This window comes from Saccopteryx bilineata, chromosome 2, assembly GCF_036850765.1.
Source record: "Saccopteryx bilineata isolate mSacBil1 chromosome 2, mSacBil1_pri_phased_curated, whole genome shotgun sequence".
In the NCBI taxonomy this organism is placed as follows: Eukaryota; Metazoa; Chordata; class Mammalia; order Chiroptera; family Emballonuridae; genus Saccopteryx; species Saccopteryx bilineata.
In genome coordinates, this window is record NC_089491.1 from 363,026,422 (window position 1) to 363,051,385 (window position 24,964).

General features: G+C 39.7%; 1 protein-coding gene across 2 annotated transcripts in view; it reads right to left on the minus strand.

Moving 5' to 3' along the window:
- TAOK1 (TAO kinase 1) overlaps positions 1-24,964 on the minus strand; it is a 168,800-nt gene that overhangs the window by 86,583 nt on the left and 57,253 nt on the right. For both annotated transcript variants that reach the window (XM_066263155.1, XM_066263156.1), the window contains exon 3: positions 1,069-1,140. In XM_066263155.1, coding sequence (XP_066119252.1) covers positions 1,069-1,140 — 72 coding nt within the window. The remainder of the gene's footprint in view (positions 1-1,068; positions 1,141-24,964) is intronic.

Here is a 24,964-nt window from a genome sequence, read left to right on the forward strand (position 1 = left end):
GGGTGGAGAAGCAGATGGGCGCCTCTCCTGTGTGCCCTGGCTGGAATCGAACCGGGACTTCAGCACGCCAGGCCGACACTCTACCACTGAGCCAACCGGCCAGGGCATGTTTTGTTTTTTTAAGATTTCATGTACTTATTGATTTTTACAGAGAGTTGAGAGAGAGGGATGGGGAGTGAGAAGTATCAACTCATACTTGCTTCACTTTAGTTAGTTATTACTTGATTGATTGGTGAACGTGCCTTGACTGGGCAAGCCCAGGGTTCAAACTAGCGACCTCAGGATCCCAAGTTGATGCTTTACCCACTGCACCACCATAGACCAGGCAATACTTTCTGTTGCTTATTTTGTTTAAAACAGCACTTAATCTCTAAACCATTAAAAATTACATCCAATATATTTATTGTCAAATATATCTTATTCTATGTTAATATTTTAGAAATAGAAAATCCCTCTCTGATAAAGAAATACAGGGTTGAGCAAAAGAGGGTGTGGTTTTGGTTTTTTTTTAAGATTTTATTTATTCATTTTTAGAGAAGGGGGAGAGAGAAAGATAAAGAGAGAGAGAAGGGGGAGGAGCAGGAAGCATAAACTCCCATATGTGCCTTGACCAGGCAAGCCCAGGGTTTGGAACCCGCAACCTCAGTGTTCTAGGTTGACACTTTATCCACTGTGCCACCACAGATCAGGCAAGCAAAAGTAGGTTTACAGTTGTTTGTATAGAAAATATATTAATAAATAATAATACAAGACTAAATTGTTTTGTGCATTCACAATTGTAAACCTACCTTTGCCACGCCCTGTATATTAAACCACAGTTTACAAAATTAAAAGCAGAGGGCACAAGTTGGGAGGCTTTTGGAATGCCAATAATGCTATTTATGACTCTAGGTAAAGTTAAGTGGGTACACTCAGTATATGAAAAAAAATTCACTGAAATCTACACTTAATATTTGTACATTTTTCTTTATGTTATACCTTTTGGAAAATATTCCCACCTACCCCCAATTAAAAATAGTATGTCTTTCTCTAACATACCAGTGAGAATGTATACATTTTACCACCTACCTCAATAGACTGCTTCCCACTGTAAGACATTTTCTTAATAGCCACCACTTCATTGGTACGCACATCTCGTGCCTAACCAAATAAAGAAAGAACCATTGTAAAAATTAACAGATAAAATCTGAGCAAGCATTTCTCTGAGAATAAAAGCATTTTTAACCTACCATGTCAAAAAAGGACATCAACACTGTTTTTTAAAGAACATTAAAAAAAATATATATATTTAACATTTTATCAAATTATCCAAATTAGCTGATACCTTGGAAAGAAACAAAAAAGCAGGTTTACCTTTGAGTAACCTAGTTAAGAAAAATATAGAAATTTGAATAGTACTATATACAAAGACACAAAACAAGACTAGTATACACAACTCTATGCTAATAAGATTTGAAATCTCAATGAAATGTACAATTCTCTAGAAAAGAATTATGAAAAATGATAAAAGAAAATGTGAGCAAAACAAACAATGGTGGCAGATTGAAAATAAAAACCAATGAATTATATTTAAAATAATAGTCTTGAGTAGAATATGGTTTTACCAGTGGAATTTTCCAGGACATAAAGGCGGTAAAAAAAAAAAAAAGAGAGAAAGTTATGCTATTAATTTTATGAAGCCAGTATAACCTAATAACTAAAACTTAAAAAACAGAACAAAATAGAAAGTTAAGTATCAATTTCATTTTTAAATACACAAGAAAAATTTTAAATATTACAGGACATTAAAATATTTTTTCATTTAAAAAATATACTATAAGCACAGAAGTAGAAAAGATTTTGATACTAGGAAAACATTTAATAACTTACCACATTTCTTAAAAAGTCAAAGGGGAATAGCCTGACCAGGTGGTAACACAGTGAAGAAAGTGTCAGCTTGGGACACTGAGGACCCAGGTTCAAAACGCCAAGGTCACCAACTTGAGCCCACAGTCACTGGCTTGAGGAAAGGGTCACTAGCTCTGCTGGAGTTCCCCGGTCAAGGCACTTATGAGAAAGCAATCAATGAACAACTACAGTGCCGCCAACTACAAGTTGCTGCTTCTCATCTCTCTCATTCCTGCCTGTCTCTTGCTTAAAAAAAATGTCAAAAGGAGTATTTGTGTGTGTGTGTGTCTGTGTATTCAAAAAATGTTGAGACAATCCCAATTCTAAACGTATTCAATTGTGAGGAGGGCCAAACTCTTAGAAAACCCAATTAGGAATGTAATTCCTCAATATGATAAATTATGCCTATTATAAACAACTGCCAATCAGGATTGAGATAAGACTGTTAAAATACTATCAAAATTATTATTTACAACTATTGTGGAAATTCTTTTAAAAGTAATAAAAATGTAACATCAATATAATAGTTCTTTGGTAAAAAGCCAAACTCTAATTATTTTTTTAAAAATGTTAATATATATTAAAAAGGCACGAGAGAATAGCTGCAAAATATTAAAAATTAGTCAGTGAAAGGATAGGAACCATCTTTTTTTATATATAATTTTTTTTTTTTAATTTTAGTGAGAGGAGGGGAGGCAGAGAGATAGACTCTTGTATGCACCCTGACCAGGATCCACCCGTCGAGCCCATTAGGGGGCAATGCTCTGCGCATCCGGGGCTGCTGCTCCATTGCTCAGGAACAAAGACATTTTTTTAATGCTTGGGGCAGAGGTCACAGAATGATCCTTAATGTCCCAGGTTAACTATTCAACCTATTGAGCCATGGCTGTGGGAGAAAGAGAGAGAGAGAGAGAAAGAGAGAGGCAGAGAGAAAGAGAGAGTAGGGGAGATGTGGAGAAGCAGATGATCACTTCTCCTGTGTGTCCTGACCAGGAATCAAACCCAAGACACCTACACGCTAGGCCGATACTCTACCACTAAACCAATTGGCCAGGGCATGGGGGTGAGAACCATCTTAAGTCATCTGTGGAAGAACTCATTTTCAGTCTAGACTTTAATGAATTCCCAAAGATAAAATGTTTTAAAATTAGATTATGGTGATAGCTGCAAAACTCTTATTTACTAAAAAGCAATAAAATGTACACTTAAAATTGGGGGAATTTACAGTATGTAATTTATATCTAAAAACATTTGTTTAAAAAAAGACAGTACAACTTCTGGTCAAGATGGTGGCGTAGGTAAACATGGCACTCAAAATCCTCCCACAACCACATTAAAATTACAACTAAATTACATAACAACTATCATTCAGAATTCCTGGAGATCTAGCTGAAGAGAAGTCCTATAAGTAGGGATTTAAAGAAGCCGCCTTATCGAGACAGCTTAGAGGGACAGAGATGCAGAATGGGCTGGTCCCAAACCCACATGTGATGGTTTAAAGTCAGGATGGATATCTTGGCTGTGGAGGTACCACCAGAGGAGGAAAAGATCCCAACCCCACACCACAGCTCCCAGGCCAGGGTTCCAGAGCCAGGAAGACAAGTCCCTATAACTTCTAGTTATAAAAACCAACAGGGATTGTGGCTGAGTGAAACGGAGAGCTGTGGGAATCCCAGGCACTCCCAGACTCACCCGCTCTGAGTTCCAGAACTGGGGCAGCAGCTCAAAAGGAACCAGAGACATACAAAGAGGAACTGAATTGTTGGGCATCAGGGCAAGGGCTGAGAGGGGAGTGGTGGTGGGCAACTTTCTGCCAGATAAAAATGCTGGAAGAGTCTAATAGTCCTTTTCTATGCCCTTTCTCCACAAGGGCACCATATGTAAGACTCCATCAACCTGGCTAAAACTGTTTGCCCTGCCCAAGTGATTCCCTGAGACCCCAATTTGTGGGCTCACCCAAGCCATTTCCAGTGCCTTTTCCATACAAATGGCCTTTCTTCATGCTTCTAACTTTTCTAAAATCTCTTAAACAAGCAGCATCTGGCTTTTGAATACCCTGCACCTCTTACTAAGTGGCCCTAAGCCTAGCATTACCAGTAGCCAGCCTTGGTTCACAGATCACCTCTCCTGTGTACCTCCAAGACCAGCACAAGTAGCAGCCATCTGCACATTGTTCTGCAGCTCTGCCAGGTGGCCCCAGGCAGGGCACAGGCTGTGACTGACTTTGTGCCTCCTTGTGAGGCCCCAGAGACAGTGCACATTATGGGCTGCTTCAGACCATGCCAAATTACAACTCTACCATCTCCATAAGCAACACACTCAAGAGGCTGACTCAGCGGGCACCAAAGCCTCACTGAAGGAAGTATTACTCCATAGGGTCAACTCCTGTTGACCCTCTGCAGCTCCTCTGCAGTAGTCACAGCCCTTCCTCACACATGATCAGCGTGGGGATCAATACCTACATCAATTAAGGATCAACTAAAACATAAAGGTGCACACAGCCCACACAGGGGTGCACCTGGAGCACCCAACTCGGGTGACTGGGGACACTGTGCCATGGCCTTATAGCATACCAACTATATAAGGCCACTCTACCAAGTCTGAGAGACATAGCAGCTCTACCTAGTATATAGAAATAAACATAGGGAAGCAGCTAAAATGCAAAGACCAAGAAACATGTCTCACTTGAAATAGATGAAATCTCCAGAAAAAAAACTAAACCAGATGGAGACAAGCAAATGATCAGATACAGAGTCCAAAACAATGATTATAAGGATGCTCAAGGAACTTAGTGAAGACACAGAAATCATGAAAAAGAACCAGTCAGCCTGACCAGATGGTGGCGCAATGAATAGAACCTCAGACTAGGACACGGAGGACCCAGGTTCAAAACCCTGAGGTGGCTGGCTTGAGCGTGGGTTCTCCAGCTTGAGCATGGGCTCGCTGACTTGAGCCTGGGGTCGCTGACTTGAGTCCAGGGTCGCTGGCTTGAGCAAAGGGTCTCTCGCTCTGCTGTGGACCCCTGGTCAAGGCACATATGAGAAAGCCATCAATGAACAAGCAATCAATGAACTAAGATGCTGCAATGAAGAATTGACACTTCTCATCTCTCTCCCTTCCTGTCTGTTCCTATCTGTCCCTTTCTCTGTCTCTGTCAAAATAAAAAGAACCAGTGAGAAATGAAAAATACACTAACTGAAATAAAGAATAACTAAAGGGATTCAACAGTATAGTATTCAGGCTGTGAATACTATCAGTTAATTTCTTAGTGTCTTAGATTTGATAAATGTGACATGGTTATGTAATATATTATCTACATGGGGAACTGGTTGAAAGTTATGGGGGAAAATTCTTCACTATTATTTTAAAATCTAAATATATTTTTAAATAATAAGTTAAATTTAAAAGTGACTATAATTTATTAAAATCCAAATTCTATTAGTAATAATTAAAGTGATCAAATTAAAATGAGATGACTTTCGACTATCATCTAATAAAACAAAAAATAAAAATGTCAGCAAACATGTTTTTCTTTCCCCAAGGATCACTTACGCTTACTGTGCTTCCTTATCCTGTTTTATTAGTCTCCTCTAAGCTAGAACAACTCCTCATCCTTTCTTTTGTCTTCCATTACACTGGCATTTTTGAAGACTATACTGTGAAATTTTATAGAATGTTACTAAATTTGTGCTTGCCTGATGTTTCTCGAAGATTAGATTCTGGCTATACTCGTCAGCCATACCACAAGAGGATATTGTGTCCTTGTCAGGGTATCATATCTGGAGGTATACAAGGTCTGTCTGTTCCCATTGGTGTCACTAATTTAAATTTTCATCACTTACTCAAGGGTATTATCTTTTTTTATCTAATGTGCATAGTTGTAGTTACTGTTTCTTCCCTTGTATCTAAGAAGCCATATGTGGACAGAAACTTATAAATGTAATCATTTTGTTCATCAAACTTTCCCCCTAGATTTGGCAATGACTGAATTTTTTTTTTTTTTTTTTTTTTTTTCCTGAAGCTGGAAACGGGGAGAGACAGTCGGACAGACTCCCGCATGCGCCTGATCGGGATCCACCCGGCACGCCCACCAGGGGCGAGGCTCTGCCCACCAGGGGGCAATGCTCTGCCCCTCCGGGGCGACGCTCTGCTGCGACCAGAGCCACTCTAGCGCCTGGGGCAGAGGCCAAGGAGCCATCCCCAGCGCCCGGGCCATCTTTGCTCCAATGGAGCCTTGGCTGCGGGAGGGGAAGAGAGAGACAGAGAGGAAGGAGGGGGAGGGGATGGAGAAGCAAATGGGCGCTTCTCCTATGTGCCCTGGCCGGGAATCGAACCCGGGTCCCCCGCACGCCAGGCCGACGCTCTACCGCTGAGCCAACCGGCCAGGGCCAATGACTGAATTTTTGAGCCCAAAACAATCTTCACTACAATGATTACAAAATGGTGATCTTTTCCAATTCTCTTCACATTTATCAGTCAGCATTCTGTTAAAAGGAAAATGCCTGTCTTTTTATCTATCCCTCATCTATCATGGAAATGATGGATTCCTATTTTATTGGAGAGTAACCCATTACTCTCTTTAGATTGATGCTCAGATTGATCCCAATTTGGCCAGTGGAGCCCCTTCAAGCTGGCTCCAGTGGCCATTTGACATGCCCCATCTTTTTTTAAAGTACATTTAAACTTTCTGTCACAAGATGTTCTGAGGCTTATCTTTTATGTTCTCTGCACTTGCAAGAGAATGAGCCATTCCTCCAAGGAGCTCTCTTGTTCCTTCTAGTGAGGTTCATAGTAATATCTTTAATTTCTATCAAATTTCATAGTTTTTTCTTACCTTCCCTGGTTCCATATTTCTATCAGATTTTGGTTGCAAAAATTATTTCCCGGCCCTGGCCGGTTGGCTCAGTGGTAGAGCGTCGGCCTGGCGTGCGGGGGACCCGGGTTCGATTCCCGGCCAGGGCACATAGGAGAAGCGCCCATTTGCTTCTCCACCCCCACCCCATCCTTCCTCTCTGTCTCTCTCTTGCCCTCCCACAGCCAAGGCTCCATTGGAGCCAAGATGGCCCGGGCGCTGGGGATGGCTCCTTGGCCTCTGCCCCAGGCGCTAGAGTGGCTCTGGTCGCGGCAGAGCGACGCCCCGGAGGGGCAGAGCATCACCCCCTGGTGGGCAGAGCTTCGCCCCTGGTGGGCGTGCCGGGTGGATCTCGGTCGGGCGCATGCGGGAGTCTGTCTGACTCTCTCTCCCTGTTTCCAGCTTCAGAAAAATAAAAAAAAAAAAAAAAATAAATAAATAAAAAATTATTTCCCTAAGTTCTACATTTAATAAAATGAACTTTTATTCTTGTTATATATGTGTATCTGTGTATGTGTGTATCTGTGTGACAGAGAAACAGAGAGAGAGAGAGAGAGAGAAAGAGAAGTTCCTCTTGTACTTCCAATTCCAATCTAACACCACAGCGTTATTTTTAGCCTTCCTCCTCTTTTTATTACAAATAAAAATTTACCTCTTTCTTGGGCAATAAGAAAACTGGTTCTCATTATCTATAATACATTTACTTACTTATTCAAATCTATTATACATATACAGTAGTTTTAGAACTGCCAAACCATCCTTGTGAGAAATAAAGTAACTAGAGTTTCTTTTGTCTTTACCCTTAGGAGTATTCAACCAAAATATTATTTTCAAAATAATTCAAGATTAATTCTTTTCCTTCCCACCCTTCTCTGTATTTATGTTATTTAGAATACAGTTAGGTTCATTTGTTTCTGTCTGCATTGCATTTTGGTTTCTGTTATATCACAGCTTTTATTTTTAAATAAACATTAGTGAACATTTAATAAACTTCAGTAAAATTCGCTCTTTGTAGTGTACACATTGAAATAGATCAGTTTTTTGGCAATTATGAGTAAAATTACCATAAACATTCATGTATAGATTTTTGTGTGAACTTGAGTTTTAATTTCTCTTGGATTAATTCTAGAAGTGGGAATTTTGGATTATATGGTAATGGTATGTTTAACTTTACCTAAAAATTACCAAACTGTTTTCCACTGTGACAAGACTATTTTTCATTCCTACCAGCAATGAATATTTGCAATTATTCTTTTTACTCACTAGCTCTAGATACTGCCTATATTTCTTTCTTCTCATCGTTGGTTTTAAGCCATTTTAATAGGTGTGTGTACTTGTATACCATTGTGGACTTAACTTCTATTTCCCTAAGGACTAATAATGTTGACCATCTTTTCTTTTTTTTTTTTTTTTTTTTTTTTACAGAGACAGAGAGAGAGTCAGAGTGAGGGATAGACAGGGACAGACAGGAACGGAGAGATGAGAAGCATCAATCATTAGTTTTTCGTTGCGCATTGCGACACCTTAGTTGTTCATTGATTGCTTTCTCATATGTGCCTTGACAATGGGCCTTCAGCAGACCAAGTAACCCCTTGCTTGAGCCAGCGACCTTGGGTCCAAGCTGGTGAATTTTTGCTCAAACTCAAACCAGATGAGCTCACGCTCAAGCTGGCGACCTCGGGGTCTCGAACCTGGGTCTTCTGCATCCTAGTCCGACACTCTATCCACTGCGCCACTGCATGGTCAGGCTCTTTTCATATATTTATTGACAAACTGTATTTTTCTTTTTTACAAGATCAGGTGCATTCATGGTGGTATGGCCGTAGACCAGTATTATTATTTTTTTCTTTTTGAGAGAGAGAGAGAGAGAGAGAGAGAGAGAGAAGAAGTGAGAGAACAAGAAGCATCAACTCATAGTTACATCACTTTTAGTTTCTCATTGATAGCTTCTCTTATCTGCCTTGACCGGAGGGCTCCAACCAAGCCAGTGATCCCTTGCTCAAACCAGAGACCCTACCTAGACTTCAAGCCAGTGACCTCTGGGTTCAAGCCAGAGCAAAAGTTTTAAATTTTGATGATCATCATGATGATCCCGTTCTCAAGCTGGTGACCCTACAGCTGGCAACCTCGGGATTTCAAACCTGGGTCCTCAGCATCCCAGGTCAATGCTCTATCCACCATACCACCATTGGCCAAGCCAACTGTATGTTATTTATTTATTTATTTACTTACTTATTTAGATGATAGGCCTGTTTAGAACATTTCCTCAATTTTATTCTTTTTAATTCAGTGAGAAGGGAGGCAGAGACAGACTCCCACATGTGACCTGACCGGGATCCACCTGGCAAGCCCACTAAGGGGTGATGCTCTGCCCCTCTGGGGCATTACTCTACTCCCAACCAAGCTCTTCTTAGCACCTGAGGCAGAGGCATAGAGTCATTCTCAGTGCCTGGGCCAACTTGCTCCAATCGAGCCATGGCTGCTGGAGGGAAAGGAGAGAGAGAGAGAGAGAGTGAGAAAGAAGTAGGGGGGGGGGTGGAGAAGCAGATGGGCACTTCTCTTGTGTGCCCTGAGCAGAAATCTAACCCAGCATATCCACATGCCAGGCTGATGCTCTCCCAATGAGCCAACTGGCCAGGGCCCTTTTCCTCAATTTTTATTAGGCTAATTTCTTATCATTGAGTTTTGAGAGCTCTTTATATGTTCTAAATACATGACTTGGATATGTTTTCTGCCTATCTGTAGCTTTCCTTTGCATTCTCTTAACTGTATTTTTTAGAGAGCAAAAGTTTTAAATTTTGATGAACTTCAATTTATAAACTCTGTCTTTTATGGATAATTCTTTTGGTGTCCTATCTATAAACTTATTGTATATTCCAGGATAATACAGATTTTCTCCTAAATTTTATCTTAGAACATTTATAGTACCATGCTCTACATTTATAACTATGATTCACTTTACATTAGCTTTTGTGTAACGTGTGAGTCAGTTTATTTTCATCCATTTGGATGTCTAGTTGCTCTAGCACTACTTGTTGAACAGGACTATCCTTTCTTCATTGAATTGTCTTTGCACCTTTGTTGAAAATCAATGTACTACTATATTTGTATGGGTATATATCTGCTCTACTTTGTTTAATTTGCTTACATATTTATCCTTTCAACAACATCATACTATCCTAATTGCTGTAGGTTTATAGTAAGTTTCTTAAATCAGATAGTGAGTTTCTTAATTGTTCTCTTTCTCAAAATTATTTTGGCTACTTTAGTTCCTTTGCCTTTCCATAAAGTGCTACAATATGATTGTCAGTATCTATTTTAAAGCCTGCTGGGTTTTTTATTGGGATTGCATTGAATCTATATATCAATTTGGAGATAACTGACAGCATGACAATATTTAATCTCCCAATCTATCAACAGAGCATATATCTCTTCATTTACTTGGGTCTCTTTTTTTTTTTAATCAGTGTTTTATGGTTTTCAGCATACAGATCTTGTACCTTGTTGTTGGATTTATAGTCAAGTATTTTACTTTGGGAGTACTATATATAGTACTTTTAGAATACAAAAATTCTAGTTATCGATTGCTGATATATAGAAATACAATGGATTTTTGTGTATTGATCTTTTTTATTTTTTTGAGAGAGATAGAAAGGGAGATGAAAAGCATCATCTCGTAGTTGCTTCTCATATGTACCTTGACTGGGAGGGCTCAAGCTGAGCCAGTGACCCCTTCCTCAAGCCAGTGACCTTTGGCCTCTAGCCAGAGACCTTGGAATCATGACAATGACCCTGTGCTCAAGCCTGTGACCTCAGAGTTTCAAACCAGGGCCCTCAGTGTCCCAGGCTGATACTTAATCCACTGTGCCACCACCAGTCAGGCTATGGATTGATCTTTTATCCCGCAACCCTGCTAAACTCATCTATTAGTTCTGGGAGTCCCTTTGCAAATTATGTTGTGCGCAACATGGTAAACAGAGTAAATATGCAAATAATTTTTTTTTCAGTGAGAGGAAGGGAGGGAGAGATAGACTCTTGCATGTGCCCTAAGATTCACCTGGCAAGCCCACTAGGGGGTGATGCTCTGCCCATCTGGGGCATTGCTCTGTTGCTTTGTAACTGAGCTCTTCTTAGCACCTGAGGCAGAGGTCATGGAGTCATCCTCAGCACCCAGAGCCAACTCGCTCCAATTGAGCCATAGCTGTAGGAGGGGAAGACAGAGAGACAGAAAGAGAAAGAGAGAGAGAAGCAAGAGGGGGAGAGGTGAAGAAGCTGATGAGTGCTTCTCCTGTGTGCCCTGACCAGTAATCAAACCTGGGACATCCACATGCCAGGCCGACGCTCTATCACTGTGCTAACAGGCCAGGGCCAAATATGCAAATAATGTTATAAACTATTTTTACTCTTAGATTCTTTAAAATACATATGACTACTTAAAGTGAAAATTATACTGAATGATGGGTTTACAATTATGTAAGTTAAATACATAAAATAAGACTAGAATAAAGAATACAAAGAATCATAATTTTTACATTTTATTTGAAGTGATTAATATTATTAAATGAACTTAAGAGAAAGGGATATTCTTCTAGTAGAGTAAGTAAGATAACAGTCAGGAGAAGGAAAAAAGTTTAAAAGTGTCTGTATATATAAAAAAGTATAATGTACAACAGAAATAAATTAGCTATGAGTAATTAAAGAAGAACATACTACATGCCACCTATACTCACTCCTGAGAATAAGAGTAAAGGTAAAATTGGCTATAGGCCGAAAGACAAACGATGCTGTTGAGAGAAAAAAAAAGGAGTGACTAGGAAAAAGAAAATATATATAATCATTTGGTTTCAAACCAGGACTCTGTCTATGAAGATCCATTTGGGAACTATTTTAATGAACTTGATGTGCAATCACTGTATCAATTAATTACAGATAAGTGGTCTTTATATTTCTTTTGTGCATTTTTTTTTGAGAGGAGGGGAGATAGAGATTCCTGCATGTGCACTGACCAGGATCCACCCAGCAACCCTTACCTGGGGCCAAAGCTTGAATCAGCCAAGCTGTCCTCAGCACCTGAGACCGATGCTCAGACCAACCAAGCCACTACTGGCTGTGGGAGGGGAAAAGAGAGATGAGGGGGAAAAGAGGGAAGGGAAGAAAAGCAGATGGTTGCTTCTCATGTGTGCCCTGACTGGGGATCAAACCCGGATATCTGCATGAAGGGCGGACGCTCTATCCACCGAGCAAACTGGCCAGGGCTCTTTTGTGTATTTATTACCTTTTTCTTAAAACACTAAAAAATTTGCTAAAACCATCAAAAATATAAAACTCACCAAGCCTCTAAAAGAATACAGGTTAGTAAAATTATGCACTAGGAAATTTTAAAGATGAAAAAAAAAACCTTTGTAAAGTAAATAAATGACTTTGCACTAGAATCACATGTGGTCTGCCACATTTGTTGACAAGCTATCTGGTTCTCAGGCCAGTGTTCTGTGGCCCATCTACTCACTTCATGTTGGCTGTATTTAAGGTATTGAAAAAGAAAAGATAATATAATCGAGATACAGGTCCTTTTAGACATCTGACTTTTTGGCTCAATTAAAGATTTTTATTATTTATTTATTTTAGAGAGGAGAGGAGAGGGAGGGACGGAGGGAGGGAGGGAGGGACGGAGGGAGGAGTAGGAAGCATCAACTCCCATATGTGCCTTGACTGGGAAAGCCCAGGGTTTAGAACCAGGGACCTCAGCATTCCAGGTCAATGTTTTATCCACTGTGCCACCACAGCTCCAGCTCAATTAGAGTATTTTAAAATTTAATGTGCTTCCTACTGTCAATTAACAAAAATTCAGAGATGTGTTGTAAGAATTATTTTCAATCTTCTTAAAAAATGTGACGAGGTCCTTCCTCCATATACTCTATAGACAGACAATGTACACTTAACCCTGCCAGGGTGAGAGGAAACATAAAAACAGAAGCATGTGGCCCTGGCCGGTTGGCTCAGTGGTAGAGCGTCCGCCTGGCGTGCAGAAGTCCCAGGTTCGATTCCCGGCCAGGGCACACAGGAGAAGCGTCCATCTGCTTCTCCACCCCTCCCCCTCTCCTTCCTCTCTGTCTCTCTCTTCCCCTCCCGCAGCCGAGGCTCCATTGGAGCAAAGATGGCCCGGGCGCTGGGGATGGCTCCTCGGCCTCTGCCCCAGGTACTAGAGTGGCTCTGGTTGCAATAGAGCGACGCCCCGGAGGGGCAGAGCATCGCCCCCTGGTGGACATGCCGGGTGAATCCCGGTCGGGCACATGCGGGAGTCTGTCTGACTGTCTCTCCCCGTTTCTAGCTTCAGAAAAATACAAAAAAAACCCAAAAAACAGAAGCATGCATTTATGTACATACTCTCACACATGCAACAAATAAACCCCACACGGGTTTGTTTGATACCACAAAATATGAAGACTGGTGATTCAGAAATGGAATTACACCAACAATATTCAATTCTGGGCTACATTCTAACTTTAGTCATCTACATGGTGCATGTTTCCCAGACATCAAGACAACAGAAAACACCTGCTCAGAGCAACTGCCCGACTTTTCTATGCTTTTGTGCAATAGTTCCTGGGTTTGTCCTAACCCTAAGCCTAGGTTTCCATACTTCCTAAGTCATCTTGTTTTGTCTGCTTGCTTCTCTCCTTCATCTTATTATACAAATCTGTTAACCATATAGTAAAGTAGATGTAGCACAGTGAATCTTCAGGCCTTCACTAGGACAGAAGTCATTAACTTTTCAATAAAGAGGAAGATATTAAATACTTTAGGCTTTGGTGGTCAAATACATATTTTTCTTTTTCTGTTGTATTTTTACTCTTTTTTTTCAAATAATAATCATTCTTAACTTGAAGGCTAAGCAAAAATAGTTCACAGGCTAGATTTGGTCCAGGGGCTCTGGTGTTTCCAGCCCCTATTATGGAAAAATCCTTGGTTAACATTTTGCCACATTTGCTTTTAAACCTTCTGTTTACATACATAATGTCATCATTACATTATCATTTATTATTACTGAAGAGAATAAGAGAGTAAACATTTTAACCCTTGATTCCAAAGTACTTCTTCAGTTACCTGGTGAGAAAAAGAAAATTCTCTTGAATAATCACAGTACAATTTAAAAAATTAGAAAATTTAGCATTAATAGAATACTATTAACCAGTGCATATATAGTTCATATTCAGATTTCACCAACAATTCAGAAATGTCTTTTGTAGGAATTTTTTTTCCAATCTAGAATTATGAACAATGTATTTAATCACTGGTTTTTGCAGAGCCAGCTCCTGATAACTAATTATCTTTTCTTGCCCTGTTAGATCCTTAATTCTGGGATTATGCGACTTTCTCTCTCAATCACAACTCTCTGAAATAATCCAGCCTGGGATAATCCCAGAACCTATTGAATAAGGAGGTTCAAACACTAAAAAAATCACCCACTTACCCTCATCAATAATTCTATTCCATGCGTGAGGAAATACAATGTGTACTTTCTTAACTTGTCAGAAAACAAGTCCTTTTGGTTCTATTCGTATAAACTTTTAACTCTAAATTGTGTATTCACCCTCACTGTCATCTAGTTTAATCTAGTTTAAACTCTCCGTGTTTCTTTCCCAAATTATTACAAAACTTCATAATCAGTCTTCCATCTTTGAGTTTTGGCATATGCAATCTTTCCTCCTCACTACTACAAGAATTAACTTTCTATATAACAAATGGAAATACAATACTTCTATTGCTTCTCGGCTCCCTCAAGACTTGAGAATAAAATCCACATTTCTTAGTATAATGTAGGAGATTCTCTTAAAGAGCCCTCACTTGTGTTTCCTTTTTACCTTTTTCTGATCATATTTTCAATTCCCACTATAACCTTAACTCAAAACATACAACTCCAGTCATATACTTCAACAAGGACTACTGACAAGTTCTGTATTTGGAATAATACAATTTTACAGTTTTATTTTAAAATTTTAACCACTGATATTTTGCAAATATATGATTTAATTCAGTCCCTTTAATAAAAGGAAAAGGACAGTAATATTACTTACCCCACCGGATAGGATATCTATGAAAAGGTCTAAAAAGAAAGAAAGCCTACTGAAATACTATACTTTACAATATTAACAAGGAAAGACTAAATGCTCCAGAAACACATATTTTTACAGAAAGACATATGAAAGATCATGCAAGTGCAAATAATATTAACCAAGGAAAATTTCAATACCAATTCTTGGTATAATGCTTGTGTCAGACTATCCCTTAACCCTAAATCAACCATAAAGCAGGCTTATATGTAAAACAATTGTATGAAACTAAAAGAGGGCAACATATTCAGGCAAGACTTTAGAGACTTAATTCTTCAGAGAATAGTATACAAAGTGAGCTGTAAATTTACTCTAGCTTTATCCTCAAATTTGTTATATAGGAAAATAGAGTTCGAGGAGGAGGTTAGGCTGAGGAGACCCCAAAGACACGAGCTTCCCATGTGTCTGAGATTTAAAAGGCACAATCTTAGGAGAGAGAGCTGAAAAACAGCTAAAAGATCTGCAAATTCTCCTCAAGTAAACAGTCAACTCCTAAGTATGTACCTGTGTAAGACTTTGAGACACTTCCCAGAAAAGAGGTAGCTGAAAAACTGAAGAGAGAGAGCTTTCAGAAGACAAGAAGTGCTGGAGACATGAAGGTGGAATTCAAACCCAACAAAAGAACCTAGAAAAAAACCCTAGAAATTCTGTTGGGATTCCAGAAGATCTTTAATCTAAGAGTAAGGGCCAAGACCTAGTATTAAGGGCAAATCTTTTATCAGCTAGCCCTAACAAAGCTTAAAACCAAGTCTCAAGGTGATTTACCAGTACACTATAAGCTTGCCCAAAAAGTAAGAAGTAACTGTCCTTGAAGAGAAAATAACACCATTCAAAACATCTGTAAATTCTCCTGCATAATGAAGAATAATCAATCAAAAACTATGTCATGCTAAAAAATGGACCAAACACAAAAGAGGAAAAAACTAGAAATATAAATAGACCCAATATGTATTCAGATTTAAAAGGCACAATCTTAGGAGAGAGAGCTGAAAAACAGCTAAAAGATCTGCAAATTCTCCTCAAGTAAACAGTTAATTAAAAAAAATAAAAAATAATATAGATATATTATAATCTATAGGATAACAAAAGAATAATAAAAATAGTACATTATCAAAAGGTAAATAGAGGCCCTGGCCGGTTGGCTCAGTGGTAGAGCGTCGGCTTGGCATGTGGGAGTCCCAGGTTCGAGGGACTAACAAAACGGCCTGCCATTCCCAGATTTAGGTAATTCCTAGAGATAGCAAACAAGCACATCTTACATATACAAACCATTAATCCAGACCCATATCTCTAATGAGATCATACTCAGAGACTTAAAAAAAAGGGGGGGGGGGAATCAAACATATTTTAAAAGTAAAACATATAACAAAACTTGCACAAAAAACAAGATAAAGACAGTTGAGATACTATATGTTTTTTTTACAATGTTTAAGAACTGGTAAAAGTGCTAATCTAACTATAATAAATCAAAAATATATAGGCCCTGGCTGGTTTGCTCAGTGGTAGAGCGACGGCCCAGTATGTGGATGTCTTGGGTTTGATTCCCGGTCAGGGCACACAGGAGTGACCATCTGCAGCCATGGCTCAATTGGTTTGAGCAAGTTAGCCATGGGTGCTGAGGATCGCTCCGTGGCCTCCATTCCAGGCATTAAAAAATGGCTCAGTTGCTGAGCAGTGGAGCAACGGCCCAGACGAGTAGAGTATCACCCCTTAGTGGGCTTGCTGGATGGATCCCAGTTGGGTTGTATAAGGTAATCTGTCTCTGCTTCCCCTCCTCTAAAATTAAAAATATATATATATATTTTAAAAACACCCTAGCCGGTTGGCTCAGTGGTAGTGTTGATGTGGATGTCCCGGGTTCAATTCCTGGTCAGGGTACACAGGATAAGTGCCTATCTGCTTCTCTATCCCTCCCCCCTCACTTCTCTCTCTCTTTTCCCCCTTTCTGCAGTCATGGCTCAATTGGAGCGAGTTGGCCCTGGGTGCTGAGGATGGCTCTATGGCCTCTGCCTTGAGCACTAAGAGGAGCTCAGCTGCTGAGCAACAGAGTAACCCCAACATGGAAAAAGCATCACCCTCTATTGGGCTTGCCTGGGGGGTCTCAGTCAGGGCGCATACGGGAGTCTGTCTCTGCTTCTCTCCTCTCACTGAATTAAAAAAAAATAATAATAATATAGATATATTATAATCTATAGGATAACAAAAGAATAATAAAAATAGTACATTATCAAAAGGTAAATAGAGGCCCTGGCCGGTTGGCTCAGTGGTAGAGCGTCGGCTTGGCATGTGGGAGACCCAGGTTCGAGTCCCAGCCAGGGCACACAGGAGAAGCGCCCATCTGCTTCTCCACCCCTCCCCCTCTCCTTCCTCTCTGTCTCTCTCTTCCCCTCCCGCAGCCAAGGCTCCACTGGAGCAAAGTTGGCCCGGGCACTGAGGATGGCTATGTGGCCTCTGCCTCAGGCACTAGAATGGCTCTGATTGTGGCAGAGTGATGCCCCGGATGGGCAGAGCATCACCCCTGATGGGCATGCCGGGTGGATCCCAGTCGGGCGCATGCGGGAGTCTGTCTGACTGCCTCCCTGTTTCCAACCTCAGAAAAATGCAAAAGGAAAAAAAAAAAAGGTAAATAGAATTAAAATATATACTACTCATGTCTTTTGTGTATTGTAACTTGATGCTTGACATCTGGGACCTTGCTAACAAAACGGCCTGCCATTCCCAGATTTAGGTAATTCCTAGAGATAGCAAACAAGCACATCTTACATATACAAACCATTAATCCAGACCCCATATCTCTAATGAGATCATACTCTAGGCCTCCTATCCCCTGCTCTAATCAGCATAGGGCCTCCAGTACTAGACAACTAGGGACAGCCATTATATGCAAGAGCCTGCTAAATTCATTTATTTAAATGTTTATTTTATTCATTTTAGAGAGAGAAAGGGAGACAGAAGAGTGACAGGAACATCTGTTCTTTTATGTGCCCTGACCTACTGAGCAATCCAGCCAGGGCGGTGAATTTTTTTTTTTTTGCATGTGCCCATGGGGGGGGGGAGGAAAAAGGAGAGACAGAGACAGAGAGAGACAGACAGAGACAGAGAGAGACATAGACAGACAGGAAGGGAGAGAGATGAGAAGCACCAATTCTTCACAGTGGCACCTGAGTTGTTCCTTGATTGCTATCTCATATGTGCCTTGACGGGGGTCTACAACAGACTGAGTGACCCCTTGCTCAAGCCAGTGACCTTGGACTCAAGCCAGTGATCTTAGGTTTTGAACATGAGTCCTCTGCATCCAAGGCCAACACTCTACCCACGGTACCACTGCCTGGTCAGGCATGAAATTATTTAAACTTGCTTACTCCGCTGCTCCTGTCCCTTCCCACAGAAACCAAAATAAATATTCTTGCCCATGTATTTCCCTTGATTCCTCTGCCTGCTCAACTAAACCAAGTCTTCCACACGGGCCTCCCATGGCACAGTGTGCCTCCTTCTCTTGGGATCTGTGAGTATAACAAACTATCTTTTCAATGGCAGTTGTTACCTGACTTACTGGCCTCCCCATACCTGAATAAGAATAAACTCATATTTTAAAACAAAAATAATAATAAACACTTGACTAATTCAAAAGATGACAAGAATGAGAAATAGAGAAAGAACTGATAAAACAAATTAAATAAGAAACAATAAACTCATGCCCAACTATATTAGTAACTGCATCAAATATAAATATGCAAAACACTCCAATGAAAACAAAGATGAGATAGAGGAAACAACAAAATGAAAAGGCAACCTATGGAATGGAAGAAAAATATCTGTAAATCATCAAGAAAGAAAGAAAAGGCCCAAATAAAACCAGACAAGATAACAAACACCACAGAAATACAATTATAAGGAAATACTACAAACAATTACATGTCAACAAATTGAACAACCTGGAAGAAATGGATACATTCTTAAACACATAACCTTCCAAGACTAAATTAGAAAGAAACATAAAATCTGTGAACAGACGGTTAACTACTAACAAAATTGAATCAGTTAAAAAATAAAAACAAAAAAACCCCAAAGAAACAAAAATACTCCCCACAAACAAAAGCCCAGGACCACAGGCTTCACAAGTAAATTTTACCAAACATTCAAAGAATACCTATCCTTTTCAAACTATTCCAAGAAACTGAAGAGGATGGCTCTCCAACAAAAAAAATAATAAACACTTGACTAATTAAAAAGATGACAAGAATGAGAAATAAAGAACTGATAAAACAAATCAAATAAGAAACAATAAACTCATGCCCAACTATATTAGTAACTGCATCAAATATAAATATGCAAAACACTCCAATAAAAACAAAGATGAGATAGAGGAAACAACAGTTTATGAGGCCAGCATTACCCTGATACCCTGATACCAAAACCAGACAGAGACAATACATAAAAATAAAACTGTAGCTCAATAAGTACGATAAAACCTCAACAAGGCCCTTCCGGTTAGCTCAGCGGCAGAGCATCGGCCTGGCGTGCAGGAGTCCTGTGTTCGATTCCCAGCCAGGGCACACAGGAGAAGCGCCCATCTGCTTCTCTACCCCTCCCCTTTTCCTTCCTCTCTGTCTCTCTCTTCCCCTCCCGCAGCCAAGGCTCCATTGGAGCAAAAGTTTGCCCAGGCGCTGAGGATGGCTCTGTGGCCTCTGCCTCAGGCGCTAGAATGGCTCTGATTGTGGCAGAGCGACACCCCGGATGGGCAGAGCATCGCCCCCTGGTGAGCATGCCGGGTGGATCCCGGTCAGGTGCATGCAGGAGTCTGACTGCCTCCCCGTTTCCAACTTCAGAAAAATGCAAAAAAAAACCCAAAAAAACCCTCAACAAAATAAAATCTAATCAAATTCAACAACACATTTAAACGTTCACACACCATGATCAGGTGGTATTTGTTCCCAGGTTGCAAGTTTGGTTCAATAGCTACACATCAATTAATGTGCTATACATAACATCAACAAAATGAAGAATAAAAATCATACGATCCTAATCAACAGATGCAGAAAAAACATTTGGCAAAATCCAACATCCATTTATGATCAAAACAGCAAAGTGGAGACAGAAGGGACATACCTCAACATAATAAAGGCCAAACAGGACAGATCTACAGCTAACATCATAGTCAGTGAAAAGCTGAAAAGCTGGAAGCTTTTACTTTAAGATCAGGAACAAGAAAAGGATGTCCACTCTCACCATTTTTAGCACAGTATTAGAAGGGCTAGCCACAGCAACCAGACAAAAAAAAATTAAATTAAAATAAGAAAAATAGGAGACATTTCAATTGGAAAGGAAGAAGTAAAACTGTCATTATTTGCAGATAACTGATACTATATAGAGCAATGTTTTTCAGGTACTGGTCTACCAGAAATTCTCATGCCAGGGTAGTTAACTCTTTTGCAGACTGGCACAAAAATTTCTGGTGGACTGGCACCTGTCCACAAACTGGTGGTTAAAAACCACTGATACAGAGAGAATCCTAAATATTCCAACATAAAACTATTAAAACTAATAAATCAATTCAGTAATGTATCACTGGATATAAAATTAGTGTTCAGAAATTAGTTGCATTTTAATACATTAATAATGAACTATTAAAAAAAATTAAGAAAACAACCCCATTGGCTCTGGTTGATTGGCTCAATGGCAGTGTCAACCCAGTGTGTGGAAGTCCCAGATTTGATTCCCATTCAAAACATACAGGAGAAGCGACCATCTGCTTCTTTGACCCTCCTTCTCCCCTCTCTTTCTTCTCTTGTAGCCATGGCTCGATTGATTAGAGCACATTGGCTCTGGACGCTGAGTATGACTCAATGGAGCCTCCATCTCAGGCACTAAAAATAGCTCGGTTGAGAGCATGGCCACAGATGGGCAGAGCATTGGCCTTAGGTGGGGGTTGCCGGGTGGATATTGGTCAGCATGCATGTGGGAGTCTATCACTCTATCTCTCCTCCTCTCTCACTTAAATTAAAACAACAACAAAAACAAAAAACATTTACAATTGCATCAAAAGAATACCTAGGGATAAATTTAACCAAGGAGATAAAAGACCTGTTTCTCAGAAAACTGCAAGACACTGAAGAAAGAAATTGAAAAAGACACAAAAAATGGAAGGATATATTGTTCTCATGGATAAAATGAATTAACATCATTAAAATGTCTGTACTACCTAAAGTAATCTGAAGATTCAATGCAATCCCTATCATAATACCAATAGCATTTTTCACAGAACTAGAACAAATACTCCTAAAATTTATATGGAACCACAAATGACCCCAAATAGCCAAACCAAGGCAATCTTGAGAAAGAACAAAGTTGGAGGTATCACACTACCTGATATCAAACTACTACACTAACAAGGCTATAGTAATCAAAGCAGCATGGTACTGACAAAAAAACAGATATAGTTCAATGGAGCAGAAGGAAGAGCCTAGAAATAAACTCATGCCTATATGATCAGTAAACCTGTAACATAGGAGGCAAAAATAAAATGACTGCTTTCTCATACCATACAAAAAAATAAACTCAAAATGGATTAAAGACTTATATGTAAGATTTGAAACCATAAAACTCCTAGAAGAAAACAAAACCAGTATACTTGCTGACATTGCCCTGGGCAACATTTTTTGGGATATATTTCCTCAGACAAGTGAAACAGAAAAAAATAAACAAATGGAACTACATCAAACTGAAAAGATTTTGTACAGTGAAGGAAACTATCAACAAAACAAAAAGACACCCACCAAGTGGGGTAAGATATTTGCCAATGATTCATATGATAGGGTTAGTATCCCAAGTGTATATAATAAACCCATACAACTTACCACTAAAATAACAAAGAATCCAATTAAAAAATGGCAGAGGAACTGAATAGACATTTCCCTGAAGAAGACATACAGATGGCCAACAGACATGTGAAAAGATGCTCAATATTCCCAGTCGTTAAGAAAATGCAAATTAAAACCACAGTGAAATATCCTCTCACATCTGTCAGAATGGCTACCATCAATAAATCCAGAAACAAGCGTTGGCCAGGATGTGGAGAAAGGGAACCCTTGTGCAACTCCTGGTGGGAATGTAAATTGCTGCAGCCACTATGGAAAACAGCATGGAGTTTTCTCAAAACATTAAAAATAAAACTATCATATGTCCCAGCAATTCCACTTCTGGGTATTTATCTGAAGAAAACAAAAACATTGATTTGAAAAAATATATGTATCCCTATGTTCACTGCAGCATTATTTACAATAGTGAAGATATAGAAGCGACCTAAGTGTCCACTGACAGAAAAATGGATAAAGAGGTGGTACATATATATAAAATGGAATATTACTTAGCCATAAAAAAGAATGAAATCTTGCCATTTGTGACAACACAGATGGATCTAGAGCAGGCATGGCCAACATATGGCCCATGGGCCACATCTGGCCCATGATTAAATTTTTAATATTCTCCACTACTTTAAAATCTCAGCTACTCAGAAGCAGAATAGTCTTTGATTATTGGAAATCAAGATATTTAAGAAGATAGTGATACACGGAAAAGAATTCTGCGTATGACTAATCTAGGGTTAACTTCCAATAATTGGTCGAATGAATTCGCAATACTTATTTTTTTTAAAAAGTTCCATTATAAAGATTTACAACTTTTGTACTCGTCTGTACTTGATATGAACTGTTTGACTTTTAGCAGCGATGGTGAAACCCACATTCTTTTTTTTTTTTTTTTTTGGTATTTTTCTGAAGCTAGAAACGGGGAGAGACAGTCAGACTCCCGCATGCGCCCAACCGGGATCCACCTGGCACGCCCACCAGGGGGCGACGCTCTGTTGCGACCAGAGCCACTCTAGCGCCTGGGACAGAGGCCAAGGAGCCATCCCCAGCGCCCAGGCCATCTTTGCTCCAATAGAGCCTCGGCTGTGGGAGGGGAAGAGAGAGACAGAGAGGAAGGAGAGGGGGAGGGGTGGAGAAGCAGATGGGCGCTTCTCCTGTGTGCCCTGGCCGGGAATCGAACCCAGGACCCCTGCATGCCAGGCCGACGCTCTACCACTGAGCCAATCGGCCAGGGCCGAAACCCACATTCTTTTAGGTGGAGTTTGCCAGTGTGCACCCAAGGTCAAACAATTCGTTATTTTTGTGGTCAAGTGTGCTGAATCAAGTGGCACTGTAGCATAGACAATAGCTGCAGTTGCTAACTGAAAACAGTTGTCTATAAAATGAAATAATTGTTTTATTTGCGATATAACCCCTTCAAGCTCATTCTATTAATTAAATATTGTTTCAATTGATTGCGATACAGTTTGGATATTCATATGGTATGTAATCATATTAATTTTTGTAATTATATTTTTATTAAAATAATATCGCATATTAAAAATTTTTTCATTCACATTTATTCATAAACAAATTACACAATAAAATTTTGTTTACTTAAACGAATCGTTTCTGTAATTTTAATATTTCATCCAGCCTGTGAAAAAAGTTTTCTTTCTAATCTGGCCCAAGGGCAAAAACTGTTGGACACGCCTGACCTAGAGGGTATTATGCTAGGGAAAATAAGTCAGACAGAGAAGGACAAATACCATATGATTTCATTTATATGTAGAATCTAAATAAAACAAACAAACTCACAGATTCCGAGAATAAATTAACAGCTGGTAGATTGGAGGGTAGGGTGTGGTGGGGGGAGAATAAGTGAAAAAAGAGAAAGGAATTAAAATGTATAAATTGCCAGTTATAAAAATAGTCACAGGACTGTAAAGTACAACAAAGTTAATAGTTTAATTACTTATATTAATTTAATTAATATGTAGTTAATATTTTAATAACTATGCTATCAGATGGGTACTAGACTTATGAGGTGACCACTTTGTAAGGTATATAAATGTCTAATCACTATGTTGTACACCTGAAACTAATATAATACTGTATGTCTACTATAATTAAGAGTAATAAAAAAGATCAACACATGTAAATTAGCTGTATTCCTATATACCAGCAATGAACAATCTGAAGGCAATTAAGAAAGTAATTCCAATACCAACAGTATCTAAAAATATAACAGACTGATGAATACATTTAAGCAATGAAGTGTAACACCTGTACACTGAAACACTGCTGAACAAAATAAGAGTTAAATAAATGTTTAGAAAGACTTCCTGTATTCATAGAATGGAAGACAATATTGTTCAGATGCCAATATTACCAAACATGATCTATAGATTTAAGTAATCCCTTTAATAATTCCAATACTTTTAAAAAAATTTTTACTTAGAAAATTAAATTTAATGGAGTGACATTGATCGATAAGAGTATGTATATAGGTTTCAGATAAACATTTCTATAGCATTTGAACTGTTGATTTGTGTTGTATGCCCATCAGCCAAAGTCAAAACATTTTCCATCACCATATTATCTGTCCCTCTTTACTGCCTCACCAACTGTCTTCCCCTCAACCCCCTCTCCCAAGTAAACCACTTCACTTTTATCTATGTACATGAGTCTCTTTTTTTTTTTTTGTATTTTTCTGAAGCTGGAAACGGGGAGAGACAGTCAGACAGACTCCCGCATGCGCCCTACCGGGATCCACCTGGCACGCCCACCAGGGGGCGACGCTCTGCCCACCAAGGGGCGATGCTCTGCCCCTCTGGGGCATCGCTCTGCCGCGACCAGAGCCACTCTAGCGCCTGGGGCAGAGGCCAAGGAGCCATCCCCAGCGCCCGGGCCATCTTTGCTCCAATGGAGCCTTGGCTGCGGGAGGGGAAGAGAGAGACAGAGAGGAAGGAGGGAGAGATGGAGAAGCAAATGGGCGCTTCTCCTATGTTCCCTGGCTGGGAATCAAACTTGAGGTCCCCCGCATGCCAGGCCGGCACTCCACTGCTGAGCCAACCGGCCAGGGCCGAGACTCATTTTTATATCCCATCATTATGACCAACAGATTTAACAGAAATAGAAAAGCCAATCCTGAAATTCATATAGAATTTCAAGGGGCCCAAAATAGCCAAAACTATCTTTAAAAAGAATAAGTTATTCCTGATCTCAAACTTACTGCAAAGCCACATTAATCAAAACAGTGATGTACT